Raw genomic sequence first — 13,661 nt, forward strand, 5'->3', positions numbered from 1 at the left:
ATTGATATGTGTCTGATGGTGTTGTCTATTTGGTGGTGATGGTGGCATCCAATTCCTGGCGTATATTTTTGAGTGATAGGTGCCGCCTCTTCACAGTAAGAGAAACATTTTGCCTTCTGAAATAAGTGTTGCAAATGTTTGTAACGTACTGTGTATGTATGTATGTATGATGTCTATATCCTGGTCAAGCGTGACTTCCATCACATGGGAACACGCAGAGTCTATTTGCTGACAATAAGTGTTAATCTGCTTTTTGTTTGGTGGAGACGGTAATATTTGTAGAGTGATTGGTATTACTGTATGTCTGTTTCCTAGTGAAAAGTGGTGTCTATTTGCACGCAATTAAGTCTTTGGCTTTCTTTGCTCTAAAGATGAGCAAAGACCCTTAAGTGGTCAACACAAAAGCTTGTTACTTTGTTTTAATGAAAGTGTTGACTATTTATTTGCGTTGACCAGATGATTGAAAATAAAAGTACATTTTGCATATCCAAATCAGGTGGCTAAATTGGTGATCAAACAGTGAATTATGCCGATTTTAAGACATTGCCAACGGTGGAAATATGAACATGAGGAGGCCACCCGGGCTCTCACCTCCAGATATCGCGAGATGTCCCTCTTGTCGTTCACACCCATGGCGACTACGTTCTCGAACATCCAGAAGAATGGACGGTTCTCTCCTTCTTTCGGCTTGGCCTCGCTTAGCAGACGGTAAAATTCGAAGAACAATCTCCCTGTGCCTTCTGGAATGACAAACCGCCGTGAGAACCCAGCTCACTGCCACGTCGACACGCCCTCTTCAAATCAAATCCAATTTTATTTGTAGAGCACTTTTCATACAATGATATGCATCTTAAAGTGCTTTACAATCAATCCTCTCTCACCACTCAGCCACACATATCCATACGTGAGAATTCCGATATTGACACCACATTTCCTTTTTATGTCCAGTGAACCCCTTATGGCTGTGAATCTTCTCATTCATCAAGGTCACTGCATCGATCGCAACCAAACCGTTCTGGTTGTCTCGGAAGACGTTTGGCCTCTCATCCGAGCAATTCTTCCGTTCATGCAACAAGGCTTAGTTATGACGGATCAGCCCGAGTTGGTGTGGAAAAAAAACTCACCTTTCTATGCTGCATTTGGAGGCACGTCCCAAACCACGGATGGGCTCATTCTTAACTCTGCCTCCAACAAATAAACAAAAAACACAGCCTTTTTTTTTACTACTGAATGGAATATTAATGAGGGAGTTTCCACCTAATGACAGTTGTCGACGGACGCTGGCCTCGCTGCGAGGCATCTTTACGACTGTCGTTTTTGCATTCCAAGAGAATGGTACCATCTGTGGCTCCAACTTGGAGCATAAATGGTTGAGTTTTTTTCACGCCACGTCCTAACTAAGTCTTGTTGCATGAACCTGATCGGATGAGAGGTGAAACGTCCTCTAAGACGACCAGAATAGTCCAACAGCCATCGATTCAATGCCCTGAGAAGGAAGTGAAGCCCTTATATACGCAATATGTCATTTGCAGATTTTCTGGGTATGTAAACGCCAAAAGGTGAGCTTAATCACTTTGATTTTCTGTAAAGTTCTCGTGTGCATATTTGTTTGTCCTGGTGTGCCGTCACGTCAGTTCGTGCTAGCATGTCATTTAGGTTAGTATGCTAGCTAATCCTATTGATGAGCTTCATCTGAAGGTGCTTTGTTTATGTTGATTCATTTAACAACTGAATATATCCGTCTATGTGACATGGGTTCATGATTGTGTACATGCTAGATGCATGGAATTAATGCTTTGCTGATTATTCCTTGTCTGTGTTGTTACAGACTGTAGCAAATACGTTAATCAATGCAATAGGAATACCAGGAATAGGAATGTGATCTCTAACTCTGAACCCCTCAACCCGTGGAGACATAGTACAACCCCCTTTTTATGATCCTCTGCTTTTCCGCCATTTCATGGCATCTATAGGCAATTGCAACCCCTTTTAGGAAAAAGGCAACTATACACAGATTTTCACGATTTGCGGCAGGGCTCGGTCCGTATCCCTGCAAGTCGTGGCGGGTCACTTTAGCTCGAATGCGCAATATTCACCTCCTATTAGTTGTCTTACCGAAGAGGCCTTTCCTGGCTGGGTTGACAATAGAGAGGTCATTACATGGACTTCCTCCTATCACCAGATCAAACGGACCCCATTCCTGAATCTGCGGATATCAAAATGATGTAGGGACAGTTTTCAAGAAGTCCAACACGGTGTTCCAGCACGGCATGATAAAACAATGACACCGTCAACATTTTGGCCCTCACGTTTTTTCTGGTGATGTTCCGGACGTCGTGGACATATTGAATCTTCCCTTCGTGTCGGACCACACCGACAGAGATGGAATCCTCGCACACCTCGGACGCCACGTAATGGTCCACCTTAAAGCCCAGATCTCTCAGGACCAGGTAGCCTGCGGGAACAAACACACAACTGATGTGAACACCTGATGATACTTTTTTTTTTTTTTGCAGCGCTCTCCTGTCCTTCACTTACCAGTGGCGATGCCGTCAAACAGTGAGAGGACTCGTATTGTTCGCCTCTGATCTGCTGGAACTGCAGGATAAATCTTTGGGCTCTCCTGGAGAAATAGTCAGCCAGTTCACATGGGATCCTGCTCCATATTTGTTGTCATTATGATGTTAAGTGGAACATTGGTGTCATCTTTGCCATTACAGTGGACCCCCGCTATTAGGGGGATAGCGACTGGGCTGGACCGCAAATAGCGAAAATCTGGACCCGGATAATTGACACATTGGTTAAACCACAAAAAAATTCGACTTAAGGGGGTAAACAGTCAATTGGCCTTTTTGGGGTTGGTTTCGCCCCAAAAGAAAATTCTTTCTTTTTTTTTTTTTTTGAAAGATAAAAAAAAAGAAAAGAAAAAGGAAAAACTTTTGAAAAAATAAAACAAAAACATTGAATAGGTGAATCCACGGCTGCCAAACCACAAGTATGCCGGGGTCCACTGTCCTGTACATTTTCGGAATGATGGGCGTGTCACTGTGCCGGCCTATAATATTGTACTTTATGAAAACATACAGTAATCATCCCATTAAACAGAAGGTAAAGACTTCAACCATTTTTGCCACTTCCCCCCCCCCTTCAATTCAGTGTACAACTCACAAACTCCTGTCCGTTGTCGTTGGCAAAGAACTCCTGCAGTTTGACGCTCCAATCGTGACGCCGCTTGAGTACGCCGTACGTCAGCAGCGGCTGGCACATGTAGCAGCGCCAGGGGTCCAGGTGGCGCGCGTTGTTCGATGCCCCGCTGGCCACCAGGATGTCCAGACAGTCCACGCAGAAACATCTGTAGAGGGTATGTGTGTGTGTTTCAGAGAGCAGATGGGTGCATACTGTATGTGTGTGTGTATACATGTATATAAAGTCTATATATAAACCATTCGCGCACACATTCGCACCTAAGGGCAATTTAGAGTCTTCAATCAACCTACCACGCATGTTTTTGGGATGTGGGAAGAAAGCGGAGTGCCCGGAGAAAACCCACGCAGGCACGGGGAGAACATGCAAACTCCACACAGGCGGGGCCGGGATTTGAACCCCGGTCCTCAGAACTGTGAGGCAGATGTGCTAACTAGTCGTCCACCGTGCCGCCCCTGTATAACTTAATTAAGAAAATCTTTTTGGAGAAAGGAAGTACAAAGAAACAAGTGCAATAATAATAATAATATTATAATAATATACTGCTCCATTCCTCCTACCTGGAGGAATGGAGTTATTTTGTCACAGTTGGATGTGTTCAATCTCATCAAATGGCAATGATCTATGGGGTCCCTCAAGGGTCAGTTCTTGGACCCCTCCTGTTCCGCCTGTATATGCTACCCTTGGGTCAAATTCTTCAGAACTTTAAACTTTAAACTTTAAATTTGACTGTAATAGCTATGCAGATGACACAAAGTTATACGTATCGAGCAGTATCTCCAGATGAGTCTCCAGAATAGCATCTGTCCCATTTGCACAGTGACTGAGGAGTATCTGCAACATTTGCACAATCAACATTGTCCCAGATGATCGCACTCCTCGTCACTTTAAACCGCATACACTCCTTGAAGTCTCGACGCCCTTTGCACAATGGTCATTGCACCGGACGATTGCTGTATAAGTCATTCGAACTGCTCTAAGTGCTAGAGGACTCTGCATCTTTTTGCACAATTGTCAAGAAATAAAAATAAAAATCATAATAATAATTTGTACCGGCATTACCAGATAACTAGCAACCCTTTATTGCTCAGTGACTGTTTTTGTCAATGTCTTTCTGTCTCCAAAGTGTTCTCTGTCAATTGACCGTCTGTTGTCGTACTAGAGCGGCTCCAACTACCGGAGACAAATTCCTTGTGTGTTTTTTGGACATACTTGGCAAATAAAGATTATTATGATGACTACAGTGCAATTGAGGTGTTCTGTCACTGTCTAAAACGGATAAAAAACTGGATTACCCCAAATCTTCTTCAATTAAACCACAACAAAACTGAGATAAATGTTTTTGGCAATAAAGAAAAGAGGATTGCTGTTAGTAAATACCTCGGGTCACACTCTTTAAAATCCCAAGACCAAGTGCGAAACCTTGGCGTACTGATAGATTTCGACCTGACTTTCAACAGCCATATCAAATCAATTACTAAAACTGCCTTCTACCATCTGAAGAACATATCCAGAGTGAAGGCTTGCATGTGTCAAGCAGACCAGGAGAAGCTCATCCGTGCGTTTATCTCAAGTTGACTTGACTATTGTAATGGTCTTCTGACTGGACTCCCCCAAAAGAGCATTAAACAGCTGCAGCTCATTCAGAATGCTGCAGCTCGGGTTCTGACCAGAGCAAAGAGGTCAGAGCATATCACCCCAATTCTTAAGTCTTTACACTGGCTCCCAGTATGCTTTAGAATAGATTTTAAAGTTCTGCTACTGGTCTATAAATCACTAAATGGTTTAGGTTCTGAATACATGAAAGGAATGCTAATGGACTATAAACCCAGTAGGTCTCTGAGATTGACAGACTCGGGTCAAAAGGTGAGCACAGAATCCAAAGCAAACATGGTGAAGCAGCATTTAGCTATTATGCTGCACACAAATGGAAGAAGTTGCCCACAGAAGTCACGTCATCCCCAAGTGTGAATGTTTTGAAGTCCAGGTTAAAAACGTATTTTTTCTCATTCTTTTTAAAGCATTTCTACTTTTAAATTACATTTCTTGCACTGCAGGCTATTTTAATTATACTTTTAGTTTTTTCCTCTTTGTTTTAAATGTTTATAAGCAGTTTTTTCCCCTTTGTTTTTAAATGTTTTTAATGTTTGTGTATGAAATGCGCTATATAAATAAAATTGTTTTGCTTTGCTTTAAGTGTGCACACCCATTTATATTTGGGGATGCGGCTGTGCTGATCAGAATTAAACAATTGCATCCAAGCTCACGTTAAAAGGGAGTCAGCACACACCTGCCAACATTGAAAGTGCCTATGATGAACTCGAAATAAAGTACAGCTGTGCTTTTTTTTGTTTGTTTGCTTCCTTGCAGATTCCTGAAGGTTTTGTGTTCACACTGTCTGCTATTTGGTCACGATTCCCTCGACCTTGACTAAGACTTTTGTTCCAGCTGAAGAAAAACAGCCCAAAGCATAATGCTGCCAACACCATGCTTCACTGTTGGTGTGGTGCTCTCTTGGTGATGAGCACTGTTGTGTTTGCACCAAAACATTTTTTCTTTTGGAATTATGGCCAAAACGTTCAACCTTGGTTCCATCGGACCATAACACATTTTCCCACATGTGTGTGGGAGATTTCAATTGTGTTTTAGCAAACATAATTATTACAAAAACCTGGCATTTAAACAGGAGTGTGTAGACTTTTTATATCCACTGTATATCTGTATCTTTGCATGTGTACGCAGGTGCATTTGTGTGCACTTTACAAGCATGTATTGTATGTATGTATGTGTGTGTGTGCTTACATGTGTTTACTGTATTTGTATTTGTGCGTCTGTGTATATGTGAGCATTTGTATACAGTATGTGTGCATGAGTATACAGTGCCATGAAAAAGTATTGGCCCCCTTCTGAAATTCTTATATTTTTGCAGTTTACCCACTTTAATGTTTAAGCTCATCAAACAAATGTAAATATCAGACAAATATATAAACCTCCATTTAAAAAGAGCATTTTAACATTTACCAACAGCATTTTAAGCTGACTTGGGTCATATTTGTCTGATATTTACATTTGTTTGGTGATGTTAAACATTAAAGTGGGGAAAGTATGAAAAAGTATAAGAATTTGAGAAGGGGGCCAATACTTTTTCACAGCACTGTACATTATGTGTGTACTGTATCTGAAAGTATGTGCAATAATATTTGTGTGTGTGGATGGTTCTGAACGTGTGGATATATGTGCGTGTCTGTGTTCGTATACTTGTGTGCGCGCGTGTGTGTAACCTGCAGCAGTTGGCATTGCCACACAGCAGAACCTCTCGGCCGCCGCAACAGACGGTGCAGTAGGACTGGTATCCGTCGTCATCATACATGTAGGACGTCTCCAGGTACACGTCCTATATGGGAGTAGACTGCTACATTAGTTTGACTAGCTAGTTAGCTATTGCCCTGCTTTGACTGGGATCTTGATCAATTGTGTGTGCTACATAGGAGTGCATTCACAGATATGAATAGGTAGGTGTAACAAGCCCCTTTTGAGCCGCTTGCCTTGACAACGCTAAGCTAGGAGGGTCAAAGTTGTCAGTGTGTGTGTGCGTGCAGAGCAATAAAACGAAAAGACCACGGATTACGGTACATTGTGCTGCGTACAGTTGCGTACAACACCGCACAATTATGATGAGAAACGAGGAGTATCCTTTCACTGTTAAAAAATATTGGTTTTGCTTTTTTAAAAATGTATTGATAGCGCACACTTTGGCATTGACAAAAAAGTTAACCTCATGAAAATCGGTTGCGAAATCAGCGAGTTACGACTTGATTTCAATGTCCCTACATGGCCCTCGATGAGCGCGTCAACCTCCCCAACATGGCCACCAAGTAGGCACGTCGTTTAGCAGAGGTGCTACAGCGCGCTGCCAAATGTAGTCTTAATATCTAGGGGTACGTTCGGTAATTCAATCTGATGCTCTTACTGTGCTCCGAGAGTGCAGTGTTCAGTGTTTTTTTGGAAACAAAGGACTTTGATGTGGTCTGTGAGTGGTACATTTTAGTCTGTTTTTGATATTTGACAAGACATTGTCGCCCCGAGTGAAGACATAGACTACTATGTAAGCTAGGCTTGCTAGCTTACAGCTGATATTGACCACATTTTTGTAAACAAAGGTCTTTGATTGGGATCCTGTAAGAGTATGTGGTACATTTGAGAACTGTGCTGTTTGACAAGAAGCTTTAGCGTTAGCTGCTCATGCTAGCCTAATTGCTACTGTCTGTTGTGTTGTTGTTACCTTGCACGTTTGGCACAGGCCTCCTTCAAAGAGCGGGTGGAAGGTTGCTGCCCTCATCCTGCCACACGAGAGACAGAACTCTGCCACACGCACACACACACACACACACACACACACACACACACACACGCGCTCAATGAGCACATTGCGAGACAATACAGAAAAGTGTGGAATGGCTGACAAGTGTTTGTTTACCTTCTATACTTCTTTTATTCTCAAGGACTTCATTGACCATTTGTTCTGGAAGAAGCACAACCATGACGATGAGAGGGGGGGGTCACACTTCAAACCTTGGGCTGGGCGTGATAGCCTTTAAATAAGATCTTATAATTCCCCCCAATCCAATTTAAAATGTTAATGACTTTTTCTCCGTACCCTTCCTTCTTTACCAGCAGTAACTTGCATCACCTTCCATAGAAAGATTACATTATTATACACATCGGTACCGCGCCACGACTGGATATAACTGTGGCAATGGTGACAGCAACAACAACTGATTGCGGCAATGTACAGTTTTGTGTTGTAAAAAAAAAAAAAGAACAAAAACAGGAAAACAACATCTGGTGTCGTCAGCGGGTGCTCGAGAGAGACGTCGTGAGCGGTCCATTCAAGGAGAGCTTGAGGTACACTAGTTCACATACAAGGAGGCAACAAAACGTAGTCAGCTAGTGCTAGCACTAACGTTCGTTTGTAAACATTCTGTCGAGTCATGCTCTAAAGTTTCGGTAAACATTGGTTTGTCCGTGTGAATGCATTTCGAAAACGCCGACCAAGTATGTTGACAACAGCGAGCGATGGAGGCGAAGCGCCGGTCTCAATGCGTAATCCTATTGGGTGACGTCAAGGTGTGTCGTCGGGGAGGAGGGGGTTGTCGTTGATATGTCACGCTACATGCAAGATATCCCCCCAAAAAATCAAACATAGACTTTTCATTTTGGCGTCATCGGGCTATCGTAGGGCCAAATCGATGGTCGTGGATTATGTCACGCTACGAGAGGTTTTGCCGTACCCGACAAAATACTGTACGTCGGGCCGCATCTGGGAAATCGCCCGCGATACCCAATCGGCCCAACATCGGGGCTAAAATCCTGTAGTCTGATCTAGGCATTAGAAAGGTCCTTATATTGTAAAGAAAAGCAAAGGCCTCCATGTTTTTGGCAATGTTCAGTACGATTGACTCCGGGATTGTGTTCAACTGGGCTTCTTTCTTGTCAGATGCAAAGACAATATGAAAATAGTTCCCCTCATGTCGATCGTGTTTTAGCAGGAAAAAAAGATTTTCGCCAAAAAAAAAGAAAAAAAGAAAAAAGATTTCTGTTTTTAAATTATCCGCAAATTTTCACTATTGGCGGTCCGGCCTGGTCCTTATCCCACACAAATAGCGGTGGTCTACTGTATCAATGATTTCATTTGTGCCTCTTGCGTTAGTTAAACTAGATTACAAGGAGGTGACTCTGATATCTGTATAGAACCTGGAAGCATCTGGACATACATTTGGAAGGAAGAAGGACAAGTGGAGTGAGTGGATATTATAAATAATTGTGCAGAGAAGATCACAAGACAGCAATGCCACTTAAAAAGGAACAGACGGGAAACCAAATCTCCATAGAACAGAAAAGTCAATTAGTTAGCCAGTCCCTGAATGATCACATCCATTTTTTTCAATCAATTTACCAGTTGAAACGCAAATTACAGCGAGAACTCTTAGAAGCAATTTACCTCACGTGACATCTTCTTTTCGAGTGACACCTTCAAACCTTCAAACTATGGCTAAAAACATCATTCAAGCCATTTACTCTGTTTTCTCAATTGCTCTGCCTTTGTCAAAAGACAAAGAAAGGTTAGTCCACCCGTAGCGCAATAGGATGTTTTGCTACCTGCAAATACGTATGGCGAACGGGCCCAACTGAACCTCACCTCTGCTGTACGACTCCTCGGGCCCAACCTTGTTCTTGCACACGCTCAGTCTGGGCTGCTTGGCGCTGGGCGGATACTCGGGCAGCGACACATCCAGGACCTGCATGTTAAGTGTGGCGCTGTCTGCACACATGAGCGCACGCACACACAGTCAAGCCACGAGAACACGTCGTGGAAGCGGTGGACGATAGGCAACTAACTGCTCACCGACGCCACACATTTGAGTTGGTTTGAGTCCTTCTTGGCCTTTGGGCAGGAAGCCCCCTTGCGCCCACTCCAGCATGGGCTTGACTAGCTCGTCAGGGTTGTCCGACTCGCAGACGGGGAACTTCTTCTCTGCCCGGACGCTGGCCATCTGGACCGCAAGGAGACGAGAGCTCAACAACTTGCCGCTAGCAACTCTCAGTGCCGTCTATGCTAACTTAGCTGGTTAGCATTCTGCTTCGCGAGCAACTCTTGCTGAAAAGCCGTGAGTAATTAACACCAACCCCTACATTTTGTAAAAATAATTTGCCAAACTTAAGAGTCTAAATTGTAAATATTCCACAAACTATGATGCCAAAACACTTTAATATCATTTCAAACTAATCTTAATACTTTACCCTTAAAAATCAATGGCTTACAGATGAGCTATAGCGTATCCCGGCTGACTTTAGGCGAGAGGCAGGGTACACCTGGGCTGGTCGCCAGCCGACCACAGAGCACATACAGACCAAAGAGCATTTACACACATACAATATGGGAGACAGCCAAAGGATTGGAGAAGTTGGAGGCCGAAGGCTGCGGTCGGAGGTGGGAGGCCGAAGCTTACCTCCAGAGCTTGGAAGACGGCCCTGCGGTAGGACGCCAGTTTGGTGTAAGACGCCTGATTGAAGAACTTGGCGAAGGCTGTGATGGAATCCATCTTGTCGGCGGAAACCTGCGAGAACACAGAGACGGTCGGTCGGCTGATGTCGGGCCCGATGCGGGTTTCCATCTCTCGCCGAGGCTCCTCACCTCGGAGAACTTCCCGTCCCCGAACCACTGCAGCCACCTCATGCCGTGGCTGGCCTGCCGTTTCCCAGTGGCGCGCCAGGTCACCACCATGCCGGGCCACCAGGAGAAGCCCTTGATCTTTCCCCACACCAGCTCACCCACACTGAAGCCCTTGTTGTCCTGCAGACACCCAGAGGAAGTAAATGTAAAAGTAATGCCCCCGTCACACCGAGTCTGGACCCCCCCGAACGAAGAGACAGGTGTCCTTTCAAACACACACGGCGATCCTTACATTGTATTCGGCGTGGGTGTCGCAGCCGGACGCGACGGTGCCGCTGCTTCGGGCCGAGTCTTTGGAGTCGTTTTCCAGAAACTCCGGACGCGGCACCTCGGCGACCCCCCGGGACGAGACCGCCCGAGAAGCTCCCTCGCACTGACGGACGGAGAGAGGAGTGAGCAAAATCTCCACGAGCTTCTCGCAGCCAAGCACAACGATGCCGCATGGACAACGGAATTTGGGACACCCTAAGAAACCGTCCGACATCAGCGACCTCGCACGTGGGCCCGAGTGAACCAAAAGCATATTATAGGACAGGCGTGGGCAAAGTGTCGTCCACGGGCAACAAATGTTCTTTAATCCAGCCCACCGAGCATTTACATTATTATTTTTTTTTAATTAAAACGTATTTATTGTATTTGTTATACTTGTAAATAATACAATAGAAATTGTCAAATTAACACAATTTTCATACACATTTAACCCTTTCTAATCTATCCTATCCAATGATTGGTTATTAATGATACTTTTCCGTTTTGTTTCAGGTATGATTCAGATGTGACGCCATCAGCATTTGACAGTTTAGGATTTGCAGTTTTTGGAAGCATATCACTTCCTTGCCCACGGCTCGGTTTTTCGATCCCGGGCTACAGTTCGGCGCCAGTTTGAGAAGCTTTACGGCCATCGCACCGCTCCAACGCGGAGGGCAAGTTTTGCTAGCATTTATTCTCCACAAAACGTGCAGCGGAAGGCCGGCTACTACCACAACTGAGCAAAATGCCAAACTTGAGCATCACAATCTTCGGCTTGAAGTCTTAGAACAACCCAAAGTCGGTATGGATCAAGCCCGAAAGTATCCGCTGCATCGAGATTTGGATTTGTGGCCGCTGAGTTCCAGTGCCGTCCTCCGGATAGACTTTCCCTGGCTTGGTGAGAATGCCTGCTCGCTCGAGAAGTTTACACTCAGGACGCTGTGACTAACTGAGGAGAATCCTTCGGGGACTTCCTCAATTCCACCGACACACGTGCCTATGAGGAAGCAGGGTCTGCATGTCGTGGGGCTGTCCTGGTTGGCACGCCTCTGCAACATGTACAGTATGTGTGTGTGTGTGTGTGTGTGTATGTCTATATATATATATTTATATGTATGTATACATGATTTATTGATGCCTGTATGGTTTACTTTGTCACAGAAAAGGCCGCTGACTATTCTTGCTGCTGATATACTGTTTGTTAATGCAGTTGTCACATTCAGATCTGCTCTCATTGTCTGACATTGTAAAGATATATCATTTTTAGATTATTTACTGTTATAGCTCTTTGAATTCCCCATCGGAGGACCAATAAGGCTTTTTCTATTCTATTTCTCTTTTTTTTTTTTTTTTTTTTACCATGGTGGCGACCAGCTCATGTTTACGTCTGCGAGGTTTGGCGCGCGGCATCAGACCGGCCTGGAAGATGGTTCGGGTGCGCGGCGTTGCTCTCAAAGCCAGCCGAGACTTGTCCTGAACACACACACACCCACGCACACACAGTGTTCAGTTTTGGTTAATGGTGATTCATGCAGTGATGCTGGTCACGTGTTACAAATTACAAAGTAGCGCGTTACTCAAAAAAATGCAGTCTGGTGACATCGTAAGTAATCTAACGCATTACTTTTTCTGTAAAAGTAGTCAGATTACAGTTCCCTCGATTATCTGCCGACAGTTTCTTTTTCATTTGCGAGATTCCTCATCTTAATATGCTTTCGATATTAAAATATGCTATTTCGACTGAGACGATAGATATTTATCATTAACAAGCTACACTGCTCGGGCGCATGAGGCAAGTCAATAACCAAGACACTTGATTCAGTCACGGTGCATGTCATGAGTGTGGACCAATTGTCAGCCTTTGTTTTAGTAATGACTAATAAAACAGACAAAACACACGATATTCTTAAGTATCCCTAACTAAAATCCACGCAACGACTAACTACGAGATCGAAAAAAAAAAAGGCTGAATATTTATAAACGGAGCCGTCCGGGGCAATGACTTCACATGAACTGTTGCACGTTTTCAGCACATGAGCTCACGTGGTCCCATGCAGCCAGCGGCGCAAACACAATGGACGAGGGATCGGCAGACCCAAACTGGAAATACAGTCGCTACTTCGAGTTTCTCGAAAGAGGACAATACTAAGGTTCGTTGTACACTATGCGCGCGGGCACACAGTTGCCTTCATGGACCCCCGCACAATCGGCAGAGTCGCTACACAGTCTGTGTCTCTGTCTGTCTGTCTATCAGTTAAGAGTCTTTAAAGAAGTGCACTGAGAATGGTGTGTTTGTTTATATTTAGTTGTTTGTTTATATTTAGTTGGCTTATTTGGCATGTCAAGTCTGCCCTGCAAGTTGCTCATTTAATGTGCCTTCGCACGACACTCACATCGAAGTTATTTGTTCATGTTGATGACATCATTGTATAACCACATTTATACCAAGTAATGGGAACGGTTAAGCTAATGCTTTTTTTTTTTTATTGTGGATAAGTGATATCTCCTGCCACTTGACAGCTTCTGAAAGTAACTCAAAAGTTACTTTTGAAATCAAGTAATCAGTAAATTACTTTTAAGCGTAAGTAATCAGGAAAGTAACGACGTTACTTTTTCAAGGTAACTGTGGCAACACTGGACTCGTGCAATCCGCTTAGAGCCTCCATACTTTTGTATACGGGTCCCACGCGCCATCCTCGCTCTTGGACCTCTTCCTGGTCCTGGCCCTCCCTTCCAGACACTCGTTACCATCTGACGAGACAAAGTGGTCGTCAAAGAATTAAAAAACATAAAACATTTGTAAAAAGGACAAATGTAAAACATTTCATTTGGTTTACATTCATCCATCCATTTTCTGTACCGCTTTATCCTCATAAGGGTCGCGGGCTGCTGGAGCCTATCCCGGCTCTCTTCGGGCGAGAGGCGGGGTACACCCTGAACCGGTCGCCAGCCAATCGCTGGGCACATATAAACA

The 13,661-nt window shown here is 44.2% G+C and overlaps 1 protein-coding gene across 1 annotated transcript in view; it reads right to left on the minus strand.

The window, feature by feature from the left end:
- Window positions 1-13,661, minus strand: part of LOC133412615 (DNA (cytosine-5)-methyltransferase 3B-like) — a 28,353-nt gene that overhangs the window by 2,036 nt on the left and 12,656 nt on the right. Inside the window, exons 4-18 of the mRNA XM_061696075.1 lie at window positions 13,356-13,438; window positions 12,047-12,160; window positions 10,671-10,811; window positions 10,400-10,558; window positions 10,215-10,322; window positions 9,611-9,758; window positions 9,404-9,526; window positions 7,682-7,726; window positions 7,487-7,566; window positions 6,486-6,598; window positions 3,169-3,352; window positions 2,539-2,623; window positions 2,310-2,455; window positions 2,116-2,206; window positions 592-740 (exon numbers count right to left, since the gene is read on the minus strand). Of these exons, the coding sequence (XP_061552059.1) occupies window positions 592-740; window positions 2,116-2,206; window positions 2,310-2,455; window positions 2,539-2,623; window positions 3,169-3,352; window positions 6,486-6,598; window positions 7,487-7,566; window positions 7,682-7,726; window positions 9,404-9,526; window positions 9,611-9,758; window positions 10,215-10,322; window positions 10,400-10,558; window positions 10,671-10,811; window positions 12,047-12,160; window positions 13,356-13,438 (1,769 nt within the window). The remainder of the gene's footprint in view (window positions 1-591; window positions 741-2,115; window positions 2,207-2,309; window positions 2,456-2,538; window positions 2,624-3,168; window positions 3,353-6,485; window positions 6,599-7,486; window positions 7,567-7,681; window positions 7,727-9,403; window positions 9,527-9,610; window positions 9,759-10,214; window positions 10,323-10,399; window positions 10,559-10,670; window positions 10,812-12,046; window positions 12,161-13,355; window positions 13,439-13,661) is intronic.

The sequence above is a fragment of the Phycodurus eques genome, chromosome 1 (genome assembly GCF_024500275.1).
Source record: "Phycodurus eques isolate BA_2022a chromosome 1, UOR_Pequ_1.1, whole genome shotgun sequence".
Taxonomy (NCBI): domain Eukaryota; kingdom Metazoa; phylum Chordata; class Actinopteri; order Syngnathiformes; family Syngnathidae; genus Phycodurus; species Phycodurus eques.